General features: G+C 37.3%; 5 protein-coding genes across 5 annotated transcripts; 3 read left to right on the top strand and 2 right to left on the bottom strand.

Moving 5' to 3' along the window:
* Nucleotides 1–1,301: 1,301 nt before the first annotated feature.
* PVX_092980 (hypothetical protein, conserved) lies at nucleotides 1,302–1,958 on the top strand (the record flags this gene model as incomplete). Its single annotated transcript, XM_001615538.1, has 1 exon — nucleotides 1,302–1,958. One exon carries the CDS (start codon nucleotides 1,302–1,304, stop codon nucleotides 1,956–1,958), a length of 657 nt encoding a protein of 218 aa, XP_001615588.1.
* Nucleotides 1,959–3,059: 1,101 nt separating this feature from the next.
* Nucleotides 3,060–9,739, bottom strand: PVX_092975 (erythrocyte binding protein 1; the record flags this gene model as incomplete). Its single annotated transcript, XM_001615537.1, has 6 exons — nucleotides 3,060–3,092; nucleotides 3,270–3,435; nucleotides 3,624–3,709; nucleotides 3,844–3,922; nucleotides 4,117–9,333; nucleotides 9,565–9,739. The coding sequence occupies 5 exons, from the start codon at nucleotides 9,737–9,739 to the stop codon at nucleotides 3,374–3,376; spliced, it is 5,619 nt and encodes a 1,872-aa protein (XP_001615587.1). The 3' UTR covers nucleotides 3,060–3,092; nucleotides 3,270–3,373.
* A 1,712-nt stretch (nucleotides 9,740–11,451) lies between these two features.
* On the bottom strand, nucleotides 11,452–13,402 carry PVX_092970 (hypothetical protein, conserved; the record flags this gene model as incomplete). Its single annotated transcript, XM_001615536.1, has 2 exons — nucleotides 11,873–13,402; nucleotides 11,452–11,756 (listed from the first exon to the last, which is right to left on the bottom strand). Exons 1-2 carry the CDS (start codon nucleotides 11,994–11,996, stop codon nucleotides 11,452–11,454), a joined length of 429 nt encoding a protein of 142 aa, XP_001615586.1. The 5' UTR covers nucleotides 11,997–13,402.
* A 124-nt stretch (nucleotides 13,403–13,526) lies between these two features.
* On the top strand, nucleotides 13,527–15,910 carry PVX_092965 (hypothetical protein, conserved; the record flags this gene model as incomplete). Its single annotated transcript, XM_001615535.1, has 5 exons — nucleotides 13,527–14,852; nucleotides 15,139–15,228; nucleotides 15,379–15,454; nucleotides 15,603–15,688; nucleotides 15,839–15,910. 5 exons carry the CDS (start codon nucleotides 13,527–13,529, stop codon nucleotides 15,908–15,910), a joined length of 1,650 nt encoding a protein of 549 aa, XP_001615585.1.
* A 669-nt stretch (nucleotides 15,911–16,579) lies between these two features.
* Nucleotides 16,580–21,253, top strand: PVX_092960 (farnesyltransferase beta subunit, putative; the record flags this gene model as incomplete). Its single annotated transcript, XM_001615534.1, has 3 exons — nucleotides 16,580–19,705; nucleotides 20,650–20,762; nucleotides 21,106–21,253. Exons 1-3 carry the CDS (start codon nucleotides 16,793–16,795, stop codon nucleotides 21,251–21,253), a joined length of 3,174 nt encoding a protein of 1,057 aa, XP_001615584.1. The 5' UTR covers nucleotides 16,580–16,792.
* Between the last annotated feature and the right edge of the window lie 266 nt (nucleotides 21,254–21,519).

Here is a 21,519-nt window from a genome sequence, read left to right as displayed (position 1 = left end):
TACGTATGCATGTAAATGCATAAAGACTTACACTTATTTTCCACTGGTACGTGAACGTTATCAGAAGGGGAAAATCTTAAATAAGTACAAATTTGCGCTGCGGAAAACGTTCCTTAATAAAAAATTATGAAATCTTTACAAATAAATAAACGCGACCAGCTTAAAATGTACACGGTGAAAATTAAATTGGAAAGGTTTTCCTCTTAATTTTCTTTACATTTTATTTTTACGAAGAATAAGCAGGAAAAAGGCAATAAAATAAGTCGATCGTTCGTTAAAGCAGTCATGGAAACAAGAGTGTGCCAACCGCCAAACGTGTGCCAACCCCCAAACGTGTGTCAACCCCCAAACGTGTGTCAACCCCCAAACGTGTGTCAACCTGCTTTGGAGCCATAATGTTAACTATGCATATAAATGCATAGCACATACATAATACATACAAATAGCACATACGCATAATGCCGTACATTTTTGCTCGCGCAGGAAAAGTGGCACATATTTGGCGCATTTACATACATACAAATCAACTGCCACGCGAAAATAATGAATAAAAAAAAAAAAAAAAAAAGTCAAAAATAGCAATTCAAACTTATCGCAAATGAGTCGGTTGAACAAAATTGAAGATTTCCAAACATTTATTTGCATAAGCGCAAAGCACAGACATTAACGTGCTGTTGGATTTATGCATGATGTACGTACTTACGTATATACGTATGTACGTAAGTTTGTAAGGGTGTTTGTATGTATACGAAATCGCGCAAACACATTTGGCTTACGCATTTTCACGTAACGTTTCTTCCTCCCTTAAGCATTATGTTTCATTTCGTCATGTGACCCCAGCAAAAAAAGGGAGGCCAGGAAAAAAATTTATAAATGTGAACGAAAGCATATAAAACCTGTTCGCCAATCTTTTTATATTTATGGAATTAACAAAGCTCATGCCCCTTGTGCCTCCCTTCCCTTCCTTCAAAAATGCTTTGTTTTATATAAATGAAGTGTAAACAAATATGTATGTACATGTACGTAATATATCATACGTATTGTGCGCATGAAGGCAGTACGCACGTAGGGACGGACTGCCCATGTATGTTCTTCAGCAATAGCAAAACATTTCTGTTTAAATTCACATACATGTAATAAGAGGAAAAAGCAGCATATTTTTTAGTTAAAATTTCCCAAAATATTTGGTTTTTTTTTTTTTTTTTTTTTCCATTTCCCCCCTTTGACATATATCTCAAAATTAACCAGTTACTCATCCCCCCACCACCGTATATGTTTTTTTAAGTGTAATTTCAATTAAAATGCCTAGGACGTGCAAAAATGGGCAGGATTGTAGAAAATATAAATCATATGAAAATGTTGAAGATAAAAACATTTCCATTTTTCAACCAATACTGCTAGTTGGAATGATTTTTATGTTTTATATTTTTTACTTTCGTATATTTAAAAGAAGATATGATGTAAATAATGAAAATTATCGAAGGAAATTAAATAATAAAAATATTAGCAGCAAACCAGTTATTTCCCTATGCCTAAACGATATAGTGTTAAAGATTACTGGCAACAACGTACACATAGTTGAAAGCTCCTTAGAACCATTTAATAAATTGTGCGCAATTTCAGAACTCTTTGTAATTGCTCAAATTTCAAATGATGTACAGGAAAAAAACATAATTGACCTTTTTAAAAAATTGGGCTTGTTTGATAAAGGCCTGAAAGAACATCGTCTAATGTTTTGCACAACGTCAAATGGAAGAGCATCGATGATACGTCAGCTGTGCCCACTTACTCACGTCGATAATGATGAAACTGTAATAAAAACGTTAACAGGGAAAATTCCAAATGTTGTTCAAATATATGGAAATTTAAATACCACTGACCCTTCGAATTTTTTTACTTCCCTACAAGCCTTTACCCAGGTTATATGTGCTGTTGCATCCGTCGAAGGTATAAATTAGCCTAAATTATTTGTATCCATCTCATTCAATTGTAATTTGTTCGGAAGTATTTACAAAAAAGTGCCCAACTTTTTATTTGATAATTTTTAATTATTAATCATGTGCACATGCCAAAATGCATACACATACACACCGTGTGTAATGCATTTTGTTTTGCTTTTCAAGAAGACTTTTTTTTTTTTTTTTACAACGTTTTATATGTAAATTCACAAAAACTGTAAACCTATGGATGCACTTTTATGTACATTTTTTGACTTTTTTTTTTTTTTTTTTTTTTTTTAAGTTGTCATTTCTACCGTAAATTATATGTTTTTGTATTTTAACCCTTGCATTTATTTAAAAAAAAAAAAACATTAATATACTGTAAGAGATACATATGGGTTATTCATTAACTAAAACGAAACAGGACCTATAACACTATATTTGAAAATACGACATCGAAAGGAACTTTTAAATATATCGTATTCATTTTTCATGCGTTATTATATATTAAATTTGTATAGTTTATTTTGTTTTACATTTTTTTTCTTTTTTTTTTTGCTTCCCTCCTTTTTTGCGTTATTTTAAATACGATTTTTTTTTTTTCCCCCTTAACAATAAATGAAATAACGAATTGCCTCTTATTTCTCGCACCCTGGATCATGCAAAGGTACATTTAGCTAAAAGCAATTTTGTGACCTTCCGCAAGAGGTGAAATAGAAACGCTAGCAATGTGCTGTGTTTAAATAAAACGCAAGTGTGCGATGTTATGATAAATTAACACTAACTTAAGATCATTGGAAAAGTGAATAACCAGTCACACAACTTATTGCTTCATCAATAACGTAATAAATACATACCCTTTTTCCGAGAGGAATAATTTCACACATTTTTTTCCCTACCGTTTTGCACTTTATCAAGCATAGACATGAATAAACTAGAACCGATTTACAGCATCCGTTACATTTACATTTGTTTTCATAAAAACAGGGCAACTCTTCCAATTTAGTAGAGAATTTTATTCACGACAATTAATATTTTTACTAACCATTTCGTGAAGCTATTTTTGCAAAAAAGACGCAATTTATTATATTGAAGTTAAGTGTGGAATGTTCTCTATTCACTATAGTATAATTACGGACACATAAAAATGTACTGAAAAAAAAAAAAAAAAAATTCAAGTAAACACACTTCTCATCGTTAAAAATCAGAGAAATGGTAATGATGCATTGGACAAATTTTATGTACACATATTTATCATTTAAAATATAAATAAAATATTTCAATTTTGACATTAATTCGGCATCACAATTTACAACTCAAATAGTTAACCTGTGTAAGTCACTGCAAAAGTGTGGGGAAATTTCCAGGAATAAATATTTCATGTGAAGTCTGAGCAGTTTAAGGATTCACAAAAGGGGCGGTCAAAACAAGTGTCATTTATCAGACATGTGCCCGGAAAAATCTGACGGCTCCGCTTTCTGTGTTTGTTCCTTGGCTGAAAAAGAAGTGAAAAAAATTAAGCAAAATTAGGCGAAAGCAAGCGAAAGTAAGCGAAAACAAGCAAAATTAAGCACAGTTAAGCAAAACTACGCGAAAGCAAGCAAAAATTAGCAAAACAACGCTGCCATTTCGCGCACGCATCATTTCTTTATGCACGTTTTTAATATCATAAAGCATTTCCACCTTTTGAAGATCCATTACATATCATTGCAAATGTGTGGACTTTTTCATAATCTTCATCAAACTCATCAAAGGTAGCTTCTTCAAACCTAGGTAGAAAAATAAACAAATAAATTAAATTTTTTTCAATAAAAGGGTCTTCATTCTTACTAGAAAGTCTTTTTTAAAAGGACTAACAAATACTAGAAGTGCCTTTTTTTCTCTTTTTTAATTTTATATTTACCATTTGCCCAGAGTAGCTTTTGAAGCGATGACAAGCAGGAGTATCAACACTATTCCTGCCCCAGCAAAATAAGCCGCGTCTGTAAAAAAAAATAACTTGGTAAAAATACATATAGTGAAGTTAATCATAGAAATTGAGGCACTTGCATATGTGCACATGTGTGTGCGAGTGAGCAAATTATGTATGCATGTGTGTATTATTTATTCGCTTGTTTGTTTGTTTATTTGTTTTTTTTTTTTTTTTTTCCTTTTTTTCAATGTCAACGTAACATACTTGAAGCTTTGCTCTTCCGAAAGCATTTGTAATCCTTTTGGCCAAATTCTTCATTCGCACAGGTATAATAATCGTTTGAATTATAATCAAAATACTTTAAACAATAATTTGAAATTGAACAACACAGTCCCTTTCTCTCTCCATCAGAGCAATTACCAAAAGATATGTTTTTCATCATATAATCGCAAAAGTCTGAAGAAACGTCAACAGTACACGGGTTTTTTTTGGATAAGTTTATTATCTCCTCCCGCGTTTTTTCAGCATCTCTCTTTATATACTCATTCTTATCTAATTTATCATCTCTGGATTCATAATTTCTTGGTGCATTATTACTGTTTGGATTTTCGGACCCCATATTCTGATCGTCAACCTGCTTTCTCATTTTCGCTTCTTCAACTTCCTCTTCGAAATTTTCTTTATTATATGCTTCTGTATTCGAATTACTTTCAGAATTTCCATTTTCACCAGAAATATTATTTATATTGAACTTATGCTTTGGAAACTCCTTTGACTCTTCCCTGTTGTCATCAGATGAATCAGTAACTCCCTTCGCCGCGGAACCCTCAGTCTTCTTACTTTCATGCACGACTCTTTTCTTTGCCTCTTCCGCCTTTTTAGCATTTTCCTCCTGTCTAAACTCCTCAGCCCTTCTAGCTTCTTCAGCCCTTCTAGCTTCCTCAGCCTTTCTAGCTTCCTCAGCCTTTCTAGCTTCTTCAGCCCTTCTAGCATCCTCAGCCTTTCTAGCTTCCTCAGCCTTTCTAGCTTCCTCAGCCTTTCTAGCTTCTTCAGCCTTTCTAGCATCCTCTGCCTTCCTAGCAGCTTCAGCTTTCCTTGCCTCTTCCGCCTTCCTAGCCTCTTCCGCCTTCCTAGCCTCTTCAGCCTTTTTAGCTGCCTCTGCCTTCCTTGCTGCTTCAGCCTTTTTAGCTGCTTCAGCTTTCCTTGCCTCTTCAGCCTTTTTAGCTGCCTCTGCCTTCCTTGCTGCTTCAGCCTTTTTAGCTGCCTCTGCCTTCCTTGCTGCTTCAGCCTTTTTAGCATCTTCCGCCTTTCTTGCCTCTTCCGCCTTTCTAGCTGCCTCAGCCTTTCTATCTGCCTCAGCCTTTCTATCTGCTTCATCCCTTCTAGCCGCCTCTGCCTTTCTAGCCGCCTCTGCCTTTCTAGCATCCTCTGCCTTCCTTGCTGCTTCAGCCTTCCTTGCTGCTTCAGCCTTTTTAGCTGCTTCAGCTTTCCTTGCCTCTTCAGCCTTTCTAGCATCCTCTGCCTTCCTAGCAGCTTCAGCCTTTTTAGCTGCCTCTGCCTTCCTAGCCTCTTCAGCCTTTTTAGCTGCCTCTGCCTTCCTTGCTGCTTCAGCCTTTTTAGCTGCTTCAGCCTTCCTTGCTGCTTCAGCCTTTTTAGCTGCTTCAGCTTTCCTTGCCTCTTCAGCCTTTCTAGCATCCTCTGCCTTCCTAGCAGCTTCAGCTTTCCTTGCCTCTTCCGCCTTCCTAGCCTCTTCAGCCTTTTTAGCTGCCTCTGCCTTCCTTGCTGCTTCAGCCTTTTTAGCTGCCTCTGCCTTCCTAGCCTCTTCAGCCTTTTTAGCTGCCTCTGCCTTCCTAGCCTCTTCAGCCTTTTTAGCTGCCTCTGCCTTCCTTGCTGCTTCAGCCTTTTTAGCTGCCTCTGCCTTCCTTGCTGCTTCTGCCTTTCTAGCTGCCTCTGCCTTTCTATCTGCTTCAGCCTTTCTAGCTGCCTCTGCCTTTCTATCTGCTTCAGCCTTTCTAGCCGCTTCAGCCTTTCTAGCCTCTTCCGCCTTTCTAGCCGCTTCTGCCTTTCTAGCTGCCTCTGCCTTTCTAGCTGCCTCTGCCTTTCTAGCCGCTTCAGCCTTTCTTGCCTCTTCCGCCTTTCTTGCCTCTTCCGCCTTTCTATCTGCTTCATCCCTTCTAGCCGCGTCTGCCTTTCTAGCATCTTCCGCCTTTCTTGCCTCTTCCGCCTTTCTAGCTGCCTCAGCCTTTCTATCTGCTTCATCCCTTCTAGCCGCCTCTGCCTTTCTAGCCGCCTCTGCCTTTCTAGCATCTTCCGCCTTTCTTGCTTCCTCTGCCCTTCTTGCTTCCTCTACCCGTCTTGCTTCCTCCACCCGTCTTGCTTCCTCCACCCGTCTTGCTTCCTCTACCCGTATTTCTTCTTCAATATCCTTCTCCTCTGTTGCACTACCGTCATGCTTAGCACTGATGTTAAAATCTGATGGATTTAGCGCCATGTCTACCGCCAGCTGCTTCCTAGCCGTAGCCCTGTTACTTTTGTCATCCTGTTTATCTGAACCAATTATATTTCTCTGCCCGATCAATTCTTCCAGAGGTTCTATGTTAAGGTTTTGATAAAAATCAATGTCATTTGTCGTGAGAGATGTGAATGAAAAATGGTCCTCTTTGTGGATGACGCAAGTTGGTTTTCGACGTACATAGTAGCATTCCCCATTAACACTAAACATATTATCTTTATTAACCGACTCGTTTGCAATCCAAACCCCCCAGTATTTGCCAGCATCACTACTGTAAAAATCTTTTGGAGAGGTTCTAAACAAATACTCTAAACAGGCGTCGAAATTTAGAGCACCAATGAAATTCTTTTTTTTGACGAGACTTCTGCATTTTCCTGTTCGTTCATCGTAGATCCCAAAACTTTTGGAATTGAGAGGAAATCTAGGTGGGCATTTTTCTTCATAATCAGGCCTAATAAATGATGTAACATATGTCCAATCCTTCGAATCTGAGGTTTTTCTAAGCTTCTGGCAGTTGGGTTTGCTTAAGTCAGTTTTTTCCTTTCTGCAGTTATCGGTTCTTTCCTGTTCATGGGTACCAAGTATGACACATTCATTTGTTGCGTGATTATAATAAGCTGGTAAATTTCGGAAGCATTTATTTTTGTACGTGTTTTCAATACAAGGTCCTAAACAGTAGGAAAATATAGAGCAATCGAACAAGTTTTTTATCACCCCTGGGTTCTTCATTGGTAGCGTTATGTTGCTCGTACGCTTTTCACCTCTTTTTATAGTTTGTCCATATGTTCCATAATTTGAAATATTCGAACCTAGTCGACCACCCAAACCGTAAAGGCCATAATACTTAATTGAACGGCTTTGGGGATCCCATTCCTTCATGGAGAACGGAGTTGAAAACACGGAAGACTTGCACATATGATAATTGTAATCATCCATTTTTTCGAACAACATTTCTTCATGCGTATTTACTGGACACGATGTTGGATAACCATGATGCATAGCTATTCCACTTTTATCGTATGGAAGTTCGATACTGCGTCCGTTTCTTTTTCCCATATACCCAGTATGTATTTCATTTAAAAATTGGAAATTAAAATGCATATCTCTACGTTTATCTTCAAGTGTTTCAACAATGATAGCTTTTCCATAGTTAGGGCAACTTCCTTGTGCCCTTCCTGGAACTGAATGATTTGGACAAATGTCATTATAACTATCAACTAATAATGACTGAGCGGTACCAGCAGTTTTATTCGATAAAATATCATACTTGAAATTACCCTCTCCCAATTTTCCTTCCTTTTTCCAATCGATAAAAATGTGATTTCTTGGAATATCGAATCTTTCCATAAATTTAGCTTGAGGATTTGTCCACAATCTGGAATTGACAACTGCTTCATTCTGAGAAGCTGGCCTGTTATTTATTGTCTGGGAGTTCACATACGAAATTTGGTGTCTTCCCCTACCACGAGCACCTGGATTGTGCAAATAGCTTCTGGAAGACTGGTTCAGTTCAAGCATTTGACTTATAGGTTCACCCTTGCTTCTAAAAATAGAATCGACTTCATTTGGATGTGTTGACTCGTCACTCTTTTGCATGGAAAACACATAATTAAGATTCTTCTTCCTTAATCCTGCCTGTTCATTCATTTTTCTTTTCCTCTTCTTTTCCAAAATTCGATATGCTTCTCTCTGTTCTGCTTCTTCACCTTCCTTTCGCGCTTTTTTCCTCTTTTTATCCATTTCGATTAAATCTGTTTCCTTTTCGCTTTTTTCCAGTACGAGTTTTTCAAATTCACCCACTTCATTGCCCTGCACAAGCATCTCCTCCACGTGTGGATACGTTACATTTTGCTCGAAATCAAAAGAATTCGCCGTCAGGTTCGTAAAGGAATAGTGGTTTTTCTTTTTCAAGACACAACTGGGTTTCTCCTTCAAAATGGAACACATTCCAATGTCATCCATGGAATTTAATTTTTTGGAACTATCTTCCAAAACCCAAATCCCCCATAGGAATTTTTTTCTGCGAGTTTTTCTAGCCCTCCCAAAATAATTGAATAGTCCTTCAATACAACTTTTGAAAGACATTTCATAACTCACAAAATCACCTTTTGCAGCTGATTTGCATTCACCAGTGCTATTGTTGTAGTAGCCAAATGCTGTATCATTTAATGGAAATCTTGGAGGGCATTTCTTCTCATAATCTGGACGCAAAAATGACGATGCGTAGGTCCATTCTTTCCCTGTTTCCTTTTTTATTGGCATAAAACACCTCTCAAAACCATTTGTATATTCAGACAGGCAATTTCTTCTTCTACTTCCTTCATGTGTTCCTAGGATAACACACTCCTTCGTTTTGTGGTTAAAAACGACAGGTAAACTGCGAAAACATTCGTTATCAAAATCTTTGTTAAAACATGGACCCATACAATGGGAATAAATAGAACAATCGGACAAATTTTTTATCAAACCGGAGAATCTCATTTTTCTAGTCACATGACTTTCCGACGGATTATAATCATGTAGAGGGTAATTCATGTTGGAACCTAATCGACCTCCTAATCCGTGCCATCCAAAGTGTAAATATTTATTCCTCAACGTACGTTTTTTATTGCTTCTAATGGATTGCATATGTCTGTAAATTCGTTTAAAACACATATCATATTCTTGTTCCTTTTTTATCAGCAAACTATGATTTTCGTCCAAAGGACAGTACTTGAAGAGGCCTTGGTACATGGCCATCCCACTTTTCTGCACTGGAATTTCTATTGAAAGATTCAATTTCTTGTTCAAAAAACCGAAACTAACTTCATTTAAAAAATCTTCATTATACTCATCTCTGTATATATCCATTGAGAATGTTTTCCCATAATCGGGACAGCTACCCTTGTACATTCCGTGGATGTTCTGGTTGGGGCAGGTTCCTGATATATTCTTTGTGATAAGCTTAGAGTATTCATTCTTTTCATCATCTAAAAAAGGAGGGGGGAAAAAAAAATTATTTTCCACAAACATCAGCGAAACCAGCATTGCGCATGGAACACGGAAAGAACTTCACACTGCTAAAAGAAATATGTGGGGGGCATATTTCCTAACAAGACTCGGGGAACAAAATTGGCATATACAAAAATATTAGCAGGCGCATGCACATATTGTTCGTGAGCAAAGAATCAGCCTTCTCCATTTCCATTTTTTCTGCTTACCTATATCGTATTTATAGTCCCCTTTTCCTAACACACCATTTGTAGACCAACTTATGTCTACGTGATTCTTGGCTATGTCAAATCTGTCCATAAACTCCTTCTGCGGATTTTCTATACGCTTCGTTTTGCAAATGCAAGAGAATGCCACAAGGGCTAAAAAGCCGTACAGCGTCATCTTAGCCACTCTTTAAAGGGTATAAAAAAAGTATATATTTGTAAGTATGTATATATATATGTATGTATATATATATGTATGTATATATATATGTATACATATATATGCATATATGTACGCACTTTTACTATACAGAAAAAATAATCATACTCTAATCTTGCATTAGAGAACCAGGCCAAATACAACTGATGGTAAATCAGCACCAATTACAATCAGTAAGAAAAATTTAACAAGTGGGAAGGACCTCTACACAAATCACTCTAACCGTTCTTTCCTTTTTTCTTAAAGACAGTTCAAATAAACGCATTTAAAAATTTGACAAACAGATCTATTCAGAAAAAAAAATAAAAGTAAAATAAAAATAGCTAGCTGCACACTAGTAGCGAACGGAAAAAAAAAAAAATTCGTTAAAAAAAAATTCAGGAAAATTCTGAATTCCCAGGAGAATTCTTTACAACGTAAAATTTGGAGGTAAGAAAAATTCACCTAGCTGTCCACACAAATAAGCCAGCACATTTACGTGTGTATTGTGTATATATACACATGGGGGTACACGTTTACCATGCAAAAAATAGCAACATACTGTTCTGCATGGCACGCTTAAGCATCTTAAAGTTCCTTTAAAAAATTAGGCACGCCGACAAGCGAGCAATACACATTCGCGTGAGTCATCAGTACAGAAAAAGGTCAAGCAAACTTTTGAAAGGGGTTAAGAGGTGAAAACAATTTTTAAGCAAAAAAGAAAAAAATAAAATAGCAAAATGGTAAAATTGCAAAATGGCAAAGTTGCAAAATGGCAAAATTGCAAAACAGCAAAACAGCAAAACAGCAGAGTAGTGAAATAAAAAGTTAACCAGTAAGATGTAGACACACACACAGCTTGTACATTTACGAACCGCTTCTTAACGTTTAAATTTTTTACAAAATAAACCTCCGGCACAATTAAAATAAACCTTCAGGTTAATTGTTGTGCGCGAAACAGCCACACGAACTGCCTTTATTTTGAGTTTATTTCTTTTTAAAAGAACCTTAAATGAGCCTCAAAATGAAGATGATAACCTTTCTTGTGGCAGTACATGCAAATTTTTTTTTATCTGTCTCAACCTTTACGCATGTTGCGCCACAAGCGTTTTAGTTCTAACGTTCTGATCTTTGTAAAAAACAGCTTACTCACTATTCATATAAAAAACGAAAAAAAAATTAAACTTGATTATAAAAAAAAAAAAAAAAAAAAAACAAAACGGCATCATTCTATTCTTACATTTTTTATTTGCACCTTGTGATGCCCTTTATAAAAATTTTGTAACAGCTGGATACACAAATGTGTGCAACATGCATTCGTGGACATGTGCATATACACCCAAGAAGGGTGCGCGACTAGGCTATTACATTTTATTACATCAAGTTTATAAAATGGCATTTCCACTTACAACTGCTCCTGTGCAGTATTTGTGGAAAAACCCTAACACTAAATGCGCATGCAGAGCTTTTTCACATTTATGGGCTTACTAACATGCATGCAAAAATACACCTGCCTTTTTTGCCTTCACGAGGTGACTCGAAGGATTGACGAGCACAGCTCTTTCCTAAAAAAAAATAAAATAAAGAATAACATGTTCTACTTATACTCACAGTGATAGTTACGTTTTACGCAAATAACGGGTGTTACATATTAATGCGTACGCACACCCGCACACGGCATCGCGCCTGTATTACCCCAACATGGTCTTGATTTTTCTCCACTTGTCATCGGTAGCATCATTTACTGCGCACATCTGCTGCAAAACCTTAACTGTTTTATTTTTGTCTAAATATTCGAGGGGCACAATTTCAACCCCCACAATTTCAGCATTGTTGCTGCTGCTGTTGTCATTACTTTTTTTATATATAAATATGCCATCTGATATAAAAAACTGCTTCTTTTCCTTCTCGTCAAATTCGACAGTAATTATTCCATTTCTTAATAGCGTAACTAGCGGGCTGTGGTTATTTGTTACGGTGAAATATCCTTCAATTCCTGCAAAAAAAAATAAAAAAATAAAATAAAATGTAAATAATAAAATAAATACACCCACTAGGAGTGCTCACTACTGATTCGCCTTTTTTAAATTTTCTGCTTCCTATTTTGAGAACCTGGAAAAGAAGCCCTTTTAATTACTTGATTTCTGAATATGGATTCGCTGGACGAAGATATGGTTAGGTACAAGTTGCTGCTTTTCACTGTGCTGAAAAAAATCCTCCGCGTTCTGTTCAACATTTTTACTTAATCGATCAGGTGTGTGAAAATTTCGCGTTTTGCCTTACTCAATCTGGTTTGCCTTGCCTTATTCGTTATTTTTCGCCAATACTTGATTTTTTTTTTTTTTTTTTTATACCACTTTTTTTTGCTAATCTTTGCTCTCTCCCCCTATATTTTATGTTAACTGCATTTTACGTAAGGATCATTTATCTTACAGAGCACCCCGGGAAACTTTGGCCATTCGAAATGTGCTGAAGCGGTATAGAATCAGCCTGCTATTTATTTTCCCCTTTGGTGAAATTACTTGTGATCATAAAAAGTGGGCTATAACTTCCTCTATAAGGGGAATAAATGTGGCGCTATTTTTACTATGCTAAATGGAGCGGTTTATGTACACAAAAGTTCTTCCTTTTTCCATGGCTGCATATTTTTTCGAGTACATTCTGTAATAAACGGAAAATACTTGCGTTGTTTTTTCCCGATTTGGTTACTGCCTCGTTGACGTTTTAAAAATTTCAAAATGTTCCTCCGAACAGAATAAAAAAGAATTTTGTTGGAAACGAAAAATTAAATCCTCTGGAAGGGTACTGTTGATGTGATTTTCCCCTGTGAACATGTCAAAATGTCGCGCTTTTTTTTTTTTTTTTTCCTTGGTTCTTTTTCGGATGGATGATCTCTTACAAGAGTGCCATTAAAATTACACAATGGGGGGTACGCAGAGATGTAAAATTAAAGGTAAGTGCGAGCAAAAATTGCCATGTTAATATAATCCCACAAAATGCAAGCGCGTGTACGTGTATGTAACAAATACATACGCATGCTTTTTTTTTTTTTGAAGGCGCAAAAAATGAGGTGTATCATCCAAGCAGTGCTACGTGAATCACGGTCGCAACTAACTATATATAAAAGCGAACCTTTCAAATTGTATGACTCCTTAAAAATTAAATTTAAAAAACGTAAACTGGCACTTGGACGATAACAAAATTGGTTTCCGAAGTATGAATGTGCTTGCAATAGGGGGCATACATTTATACATGTAAGAGCATTTCATTTACACCTCTCGCGCAGCCGCAAAATAAAAACCCCTATAAAAAAAAAGGGATACATTCAGTTGCTGCATTTTATGAAATTTTGGTACATTTACGCTTCCTCCAAAATATACATACATGTATTTACATAAATATATATGTATACGCACGTGTAGAAGAATTACACACGCGCCTCAACCTCCCCTTTCTGCTTTTTTTCAATTGAATCTCATGTGCCTGCTTCAGAGCCGCGTTACCCCACTGTCGCACATTTTCATGCAGTCAGAGGAACAACGCAACGTTACAAAATTCTCACGCGTGTAAAAAGTGCCACTTAAAAGTGAATTTCTCCAAAGCTCTCCTTTTTTTCCCTCTAATTTTTGTAACACAAACTACAAAAAATCAACCGCCGCATAGAACTAATCAAATAAGCTTAACACGCAGAGGGTTAAAGGAAAAAAAAAAAAAAAAAAACTGCTCCCCCCAAAAAAACACACAGTCAAAATAATACCCCTCTGTGATGTATGATGATATAAAGAAAAAAAAAAGCGAAAACCGGAAAAAAAAAAAAAAAGGAGATAAGGAAAAAAACAGCCCTTCCAATGAAAATGAAAGCGAAAACGCTAAAAAGGGTGTAAAAAAAAACGGGGGAAATGTAACCAATATAATGGAATGCGAAAGCGCGAACGTAAATAAAAACTGTGAGGATTACACAAACCAGCAGAAGTGCCCATCGCATAACGGCACCCCCAAACCCGAAATGCGCGAGGGTACAAATGATGATCAAAATAGGTATTACATTTTCGAAGAGTTAATATTTAATGAAGACATGAAAAAAAAAGTACGCCATTACACATGGTTTTACTACTTTGAAAATCTGGTGTTAAAATTGGACAACTTTGTAACCCAAATATTGAACTACTCCTACCACATTCTTAACAACATGACCACCCCCTCAAACAGTGGTGGCATAAATAACAAGCGTAACATACTCCTAGTGCAGTCAACGCACACAGTCAAACTGGTAAATAGGAGGAATAGGAAAAAAAAATTCACATCCAGCTTTAACCACAATTCATTTAAGCGCATAGAACAAATAGTTATGCAGAAAAAAGAAATAAACACAAACAGCAAAATAGATAAAAACGAGTTGAAAATTCTAAACTATTTAAAAAAACAGAACATAAAAAGTATGATTTATATTAACGACATTTTTGAGCCACAATTCTTTTCTATTTTGTTTTTAGTCCACACAACAGAGGAAAAAGAAATTGCCAATTTTATTAGCAAACAAAATGACGTAACAGAACATTCCCCGAATGAAAACGTCCAAAAATTAGATTGTAATGAGTATGGGATACTCAGAGGGTATGATATTATCCTCCTAAGGTATTCGTACGAGATTATTTATTTTTACAAAAATAGTAAAGCGACAGCAAGTTATACTAATCATATATACAATCAGGCCAACCAGCATGGAAAAATTACCAAAAAAAATCACCAAAAGAGCAAAAAAAAGGAAGAAAATGATCATGCAAAGGAGCAGGTGCCAAGGGAAACTAATAACAACACGCTCAATAAAAACATAATAGAAAAAAACAAATATCACACCATGCTCACATGGAGGAACTACTTAAACGACTCGAATGAATTAAAACAGTGTGTTGTGCTGGATGCACTAAACATATGTTCCGGAATGGATGGATATATTGACGGAGAAAATTTTAACTTTGACGTTTTGGTAAATGACGCGTACTCCTACTTGGTGAAATACAAAACGAAGCTGTCCATCTTCCGGTTGATATACGCCGTCACGTCCCTGCTGAAGAGCCAAATGCGACCAATTGTACTTAAAAAAAAAATAATAAAACAATAAAGCGATAAAATAACAAACGGACAATCCCGAGGAGGCACACATTTTACGTGCCTCCACACGCATACACCCACGCGCGTGTAGCTGCATATGTGAAAATACACAACCTTGGAGAGAGTTACCACCCAACTTAGTCATTTTCTCACTCCACATGTCAACGCGCACACGTTCCAGCGCAAGCGGAACGTCCAGCAAACATCAAATCTACACATCTTCATGCTTCTAACAAAATGCACTTTTCTAATTCTCCGCGACGCAGATATATATTCCCCACTGGTGGTACCATGACATACCTTTTTGCGAAAATAATATCATCGAATCGGGAGATTTCCACTTATTCGTTTTTAAGGTAGCGCTTACGTACACATGTATGTGCCATGTGCCTACGTGTAACATCCCCTCATCCTTTTTATACTTTCAAACGTTGGGTACCCCGTAAAGGAATATGCACCACGTTCAAATTATCCCCCTTTCTTCCACTTTTTTTTTTTCTCTTCAGGAATTAGAAAAAGACGGGTTCCTTAAAATTGGGAATAAAAACAAAGATTCTTCTGTGCTAACCATGGATGAAAAGGGTAACCACTTTGATTTAGTAAAAAGGAAAGGGTGTCACCCCCCCATGACGTTTGTCCTTTTGTTATAAGAAATTATTTGCTTTTGCTTTTGCTTTTCTTTTACGTTTATTTTACTTTTCTTTTACTTTGCATTTTCCCCACACCGCAGATACCGATTTGTTTGTCGAGCTGGCCATAGAGGAAAACGCAATCCTCTGCACGAATAATAACGATATCATTAAATACTACATTGACGTACGAACGCAAAAGGGAAAAAAATTTACTGCATTTCCACGTGATGTAGTCATGGTGGCACAATTTTTGTGTGCCCTTTCTTTTCTTCCTGCAACCCTAGTTAATACACACCTTCTTATGCACACCACACGTGCACGTATTTCCTTACAGATTTGTGAAAATGCGAAAGTCTCCAAGTTCATTGCAAAGGGGACCTTTTTTATGCTGGCCAACTTTCTTTAAAAGAGAAGACCTGAAATAGCTTTCGTGTTACACCTTTAAGATAAAAAGGAGCCATCACTACGCCATGTTTTTACGAATTGGCAGAAGGAAGAATTGAATGGAATGAAGTGAGGTGAAGCAAATAATAGGCACAGAAGTACCCACAATAGAGTTAAAAATAATTCATCCCCTTTTCCATACACCGGAATGTTTTTTCAAAAATTATCCAAGCACTGTTTAATATTTTGAATCTCTTGCATTTTTTTTTTTTTTTTTTTTTTTTTATTGTAAGCATGAGTACACGTTTATGTGCCCCTTTTTTTTAACGAATTAACCACTTTTGTTTTAATTATTAAAGATTTGTTTATACACTCTTTGAAGAATGCTGGTTTCCCCTTTTTAACACTTTTCAGTATGCCCCTCATTTATTCTATACCTTATCATTTTTTTCATTTTTCCTACGCCTCATCGGTTTTTTCATTTTTCTATACCTTATCATTTTTTTTACTTCCTTCATTTTCTCCATTTTCTTCTTTTTCCCCCCTTTTGCGCATAACCCGCACCATTCCATTTAAACAGATGCCGGGCAGTTGCGAATTTTTTCGTAAAAGCTTGTTTAATTTTGTCGTACTGCATACTGCACGTCTGCACAAAAGGGAAAAATAAGCGCGGCAATTGGTTATCAAAAACGAGGAAAAACAAAACGGAAAAAAAAAAAAAAACCAAAAAAACAAAAAAAAAACAATATTTTTTTACACTGCCACGTTCCATCCCAACAAACTCGTTTGAGGCATACACAACTTTTACCTTTCAACTGTACTTTCATTCATTTTGAACCCCCTTTTAAAGCACCATGCGTTGCACTTCCCGTTCTGCGTAAAGCGGCTGCGACTGAGAACAAAAATGAACAGAGAACGAACAAGCGCAGCAAGCGAAAAAGAGCCCACGCCGAAGATGAATGGTGGTGACACCTACATGCTAAGGTGCAACAAAAAAAAACACCTAGCAGCGCTACTATTCGAGTTAACAAAATATGAAAAAAAAAAAGAGGACTTCAAGCCAGATTTTGAAAACGATGAATTTTACAACCAAATAGAAAACCTCATACAGTTGCTATTTAATTACATATTCAATTTAAGTAAAGAAAGTTACGCAGACTGTAAGGATGACATCCCGCAGGGGTGCTATCATTCCAGTTCTTCCGAAAAATTAAGCGATATTTTAACGAATTCTAGTGAAGACGATGAAGAACTATCGAACTTTTTCCCACTTAAGGAAGCCCACGCTCAAGGAGACACTACACATGTTGATAATGGCGAGGAGGACAAACTCGAATGTGTAGAGCCAAAAGGAGGGGGCTCGAATGCTAACAAGAGTTCAGGAGCGACCCCCAGCTCATATTCTAGCGACTCGCCCAGCACAGATGACAATACAAACCGTCTCACCAGTGTACCCCTAAAAAAGGACAGACCCAGTAGGACATCTCTCCAAAAACAAAACCCACAAAAAGAATCACCTCACGAAAGAAATAATAACCATATGTCCGAACATTTTTTCAATTTTAATTTAAAATGCAACCAAAATACAGAAACGCTAAAGGAAAAAAAGAAAGTGGAAGAACAAATATTAAGCATCTACTATAAGACCTTTTCCTCCAACATCATTGATATGCTTTTAAATAGTCCCACTGTAGAAATTTCAGACATTATTTTATTCTTCCTTTTCGATGACGTTGGGAGTATTGACGATATTAGTTCCTTCTTTACCAAGGGGCATTACACCTTTGAGATGGTACACACATACATTCAGAAGAGAAAATGTAGTCGTGCTGGGACGGCATCAAGTAAGGCATCATATAAACAGACGCGCGCAGACAACCCATCCCATTTTGAAAAAAAACACCAAACGGATGATACTAAAAGTGCGTGCATGAGGGGAAAGGGGCAAGAGGGGCACGCACAGAGTTCAGCGGAAAAAACTGAGAAAGGACAAAATAAAGAGAAACCATGCCCCCCCGTAGACGCCAAAATCGAGGTAGGAACCCCATGTCTGAACGAAGAATTGCCTTCTACCAACACCAGCGCTCAAAAAGCCACAACCGATGACAGCACAGATGGTGCAAACGGGGAAAATGAAGAGGGAAAAAAGATTGCCCACTACTTAAGCGAAGTACTTCCAGAAAACATTGCCCACTACCTAAGCGAAGTCTTCCCAGAAGAAGGCGCAGAAGATGTAAACCTCCCCCAGGCGGGCAACCACCCTCGGGACGCCGCTAAACTAAGAAAGGCTCTCATTAAAGGGGACACATTAATCGTTGAAAATATTCCCTTCCAGTTAAACAAATCCTCCGTTCTGCTCAACAAATTTATCAGCGTGCTGAATGTACACCTAGAAAAGCAGAAGCATTTCAAATTCTGCACTGATATATTTTTCGTAAAAAATTTAAGGCTGAGCTTTTTGGAAGCATCGAAGCCGTGGATTTTCTACTGGTGTATTCACACTATCTACATCTTGCATAACGATTTTGAGATTGAGCAAAAGTTAGGTAAGACCACCTTTTGTTACATAAAACAGTGCGTCTTCGTCTATTTAAATAAAATAAAAAACGAAAATGGAGCCTTCGGAGGTGGACTAAATCAGTACACCCACATCGCCACTACGTACGCGGCGGTATGTGTATTTATATACCTACACGATGAGGAAAATAATTTTTTAAGCTTTCTCGATAAACAAAAATTACACTCCTATATTCTTAAGTTAAAATGTAAAGATGGTTCATTTCGATTACACAAAAATGGGGAGATAGACATGAGAGGCACCTACTGTGCTATTGCAGTCTGTTCCATGTGTCACATCCTAACTAATGAAGTAAAAAAAAATGTGGAAAAATATATTCTGTCCTGTCAAAATTACGAAGGCGGATTTACAAGTGAGAAATTTCAGGAAAGTCACGGAGGTTATACCTATTGCGCCTTAGCTACGCTATGCATTCTAGGAAAGGTTCAAAAAGTGAATATGAATAAGTTAGTACACTGGCTAATTAACAAACAAGGGAACTTAGAGGGCGCGTTTATGGGAAGAACCAATAAGCTAGTGGACGCTTGCTACTCATTCTGGATTGGAGCCATTTTCTTTTTAATAAACGAAATGCATATATTGAAGCACTTCCTGCAGAGTTGCAAAAAAGGAAATAAAAAAAAGCATAATCACGGGAGAGACCAAATTGTGGATAACACGGATTTCCCCAATTTTAATGAGCCAAGCAAGTGTGAAAAAACGAATGTAATGGGAAGCAGCTCAAATGGGGCAAAAGGTGAGCATCTCCCTACTGACACAGCGGATAACCATCAAACGGGTAACAAAGCTAAGGGCAGTCATCACTCCGACTGCTTCGAGGCGTCTTCCAAATCGGGTCACATGGGTGGGAAGAACCCCCCCATGACAACTCAAATGCGTAAAGAACAAAACAACTTTGAAAATTACAAAAATAAATTCTTGCAAAAAAAAGTCATGTTTAATATGAATTTCTTAAAGCTCTATTTGCTCGTATGCTCTCAAAGCAATAAGGGCGGCATGAAGGACAAGCCGATGGAAAAAGTTGATTATTATCATACGTGCTATGCCTTAAGTGGACTATCCATAATAGAAAACTACATGTCGTCACATACGCCAGACGATGAGACGTACAATACGGACCATAGAAACCACCTGAACAAAATTCACATCCTTTACAATATAACCGTTTCAAAGGTATACAAAAGTTACACCTACTTTTCTCCCTCTTTCCCGCTAAGTGAAAACAAGATTAATCCCCGAGTTGGGAAGGGTGCCTACTTATATTTGAAGCGCCTCCTTTGCTGACATGCCCCTTTTTGGTAGGCGAGTATACACGTTTGTGTACACGCAGTTGCTTCCTACATATTGTGCACCGATAACACACAACAAAAAGATGCACCACGGGTGATAACATAGATAAAAAAAAAATATCATAAACGCCTTCAACAATTTGGCATTTTCCTTTTTTTTTTTTTTTTTTGTTGTTCCTCTTCCCTACTCCCCCCCCGTTCAACAACTGCTCATTCGTCCTGGTTTGCATCCTTTTTAATTTTTTTCGCGTGACGCATTTGCTTAACGCAACTTCGCAACTTCGCAATTCTGTCTGTTAACACTTTATCAATTTGTGCCCCATCGAGAACCTCACTCAGGTGAGGACTGTTTAGCAACAAAAATGCAATGAGCAAAGCGATTTTCTACAGTTTTGTTCTTCCATCACTTATTCCCTTAATGCGTATTTCTTTTCCCCCCGCTCTCAACTTTTGGCGCCCCTATCTCACACTTGGTGTACATGAAAAAAAGCGGCTAACAAGATTAGCACTGACATTTATATAAAACTTAGAAACTTTTAGCAAATTAAAAAAAAAAAAAACTCTTTTAAGTAAACACACTTGGGTTATAAATGCTGCGGGCCACCTCACAATTTTCGCACCGCATAATCGTACACTTAAAAAATTATTTTGCGAGTGTTTACCTTCCTGGTTTCATTTTTCCTTATTTTTTTCCAAAATGTTTATGCATTAAATTTTCAGATATCGTATGCCAAGTAGAAATATGCAAAAGGGTTTTTTTTTTTTTAATTTCCACACCTTCAGAAGAAAACATTTCAAATAAATGTTAACTTTTAAGAGGGCCAAAAAGTTTTTTTCTTCTTCCCCCTGTTCAGCTGCAGCAATTCCATCCATATAATAAACAACTTCACGCAGATTTTTAAAACAAGCAGTTCTTCCACCATGCAAGGAGAAAAGAAAAATAATTTCCTATTCAATTGCTTAAAATCGTTAAAAAGTACCTTAGTGCCAAGTTTTCAAGTAGCAAGGTAAGTTTTTTTTCCCCTTTTTTTAACGTGTGCGAATATGTCACATTGTAGCAGTTTGGCTACCCGTCTGTTCGTGTGAATTACACTTGCGTATACATACCGATGCGGGCAAAGGTCCATATGGTATGGAGGGGCGCCCCCTGTCCGTGCCACGTCATTCCATGCAACAGAACCGAAAGTGTGTCTCTCCGTGTATCTCCCTCTGTGTGTCTCTCTCCATGTGTCTGCGTCTGTGTGTAAACACTCCGCGCTGAGCTTGTTTTTCGCCCACGAGTAACGCCTGCACAACTGGCGGAGATGTACCACGCACGCATTCCATTTCTGTTTTCGCTCCCCCTGTCAGATGTGATGCGCCAAAAATGTGGAGATTAGCCATGGGCGGGGTAGACCCAGCCACACCTCAAGCGGAGTCCCTTATCAATTTTCACAACCACACAGTAACGTATATGGTTTTTATTATGTTTACCGTCCTAATGTCCCTAAAGAGGTAAACGCTCACGTGTGCATGTAGAAATAGCTAGGGGATCAAGAATAAATATTTAATTTGCTCCCCCCGGAAGAAGAAACAACGGAACAGTGCACTCACCCCCATGATGTGAAAAATTCAATTTTCGTGCCAACAAGACGAAAGGGAGGAACTGCATTTCGGCGTGGTTTACATATGCGGGTGTCTCTAGTTTTACGCATTCGCATTGCCTTATTGTGCACACCTAATACTGTTATTTTATTTTTATTTTATTTTTTTTTTTTTTGTAAC

Source organism: Plasmodium vivax, chromosome 9 (genome assembly GCF_000002415.2).
Source record: "Plasmodium vivax chromosome 9, whole genome shotgun sequence".
Taxonomy (NCBI): Eukaryota; Apicomplexa; class Aconoidasida; order Haemosporida; family Plasmodiidae; genus Plasmodium; species Plasmodium vivax.
This window is presented reverse-complemented; position numbering and strand designations above follow the sequence as displayed.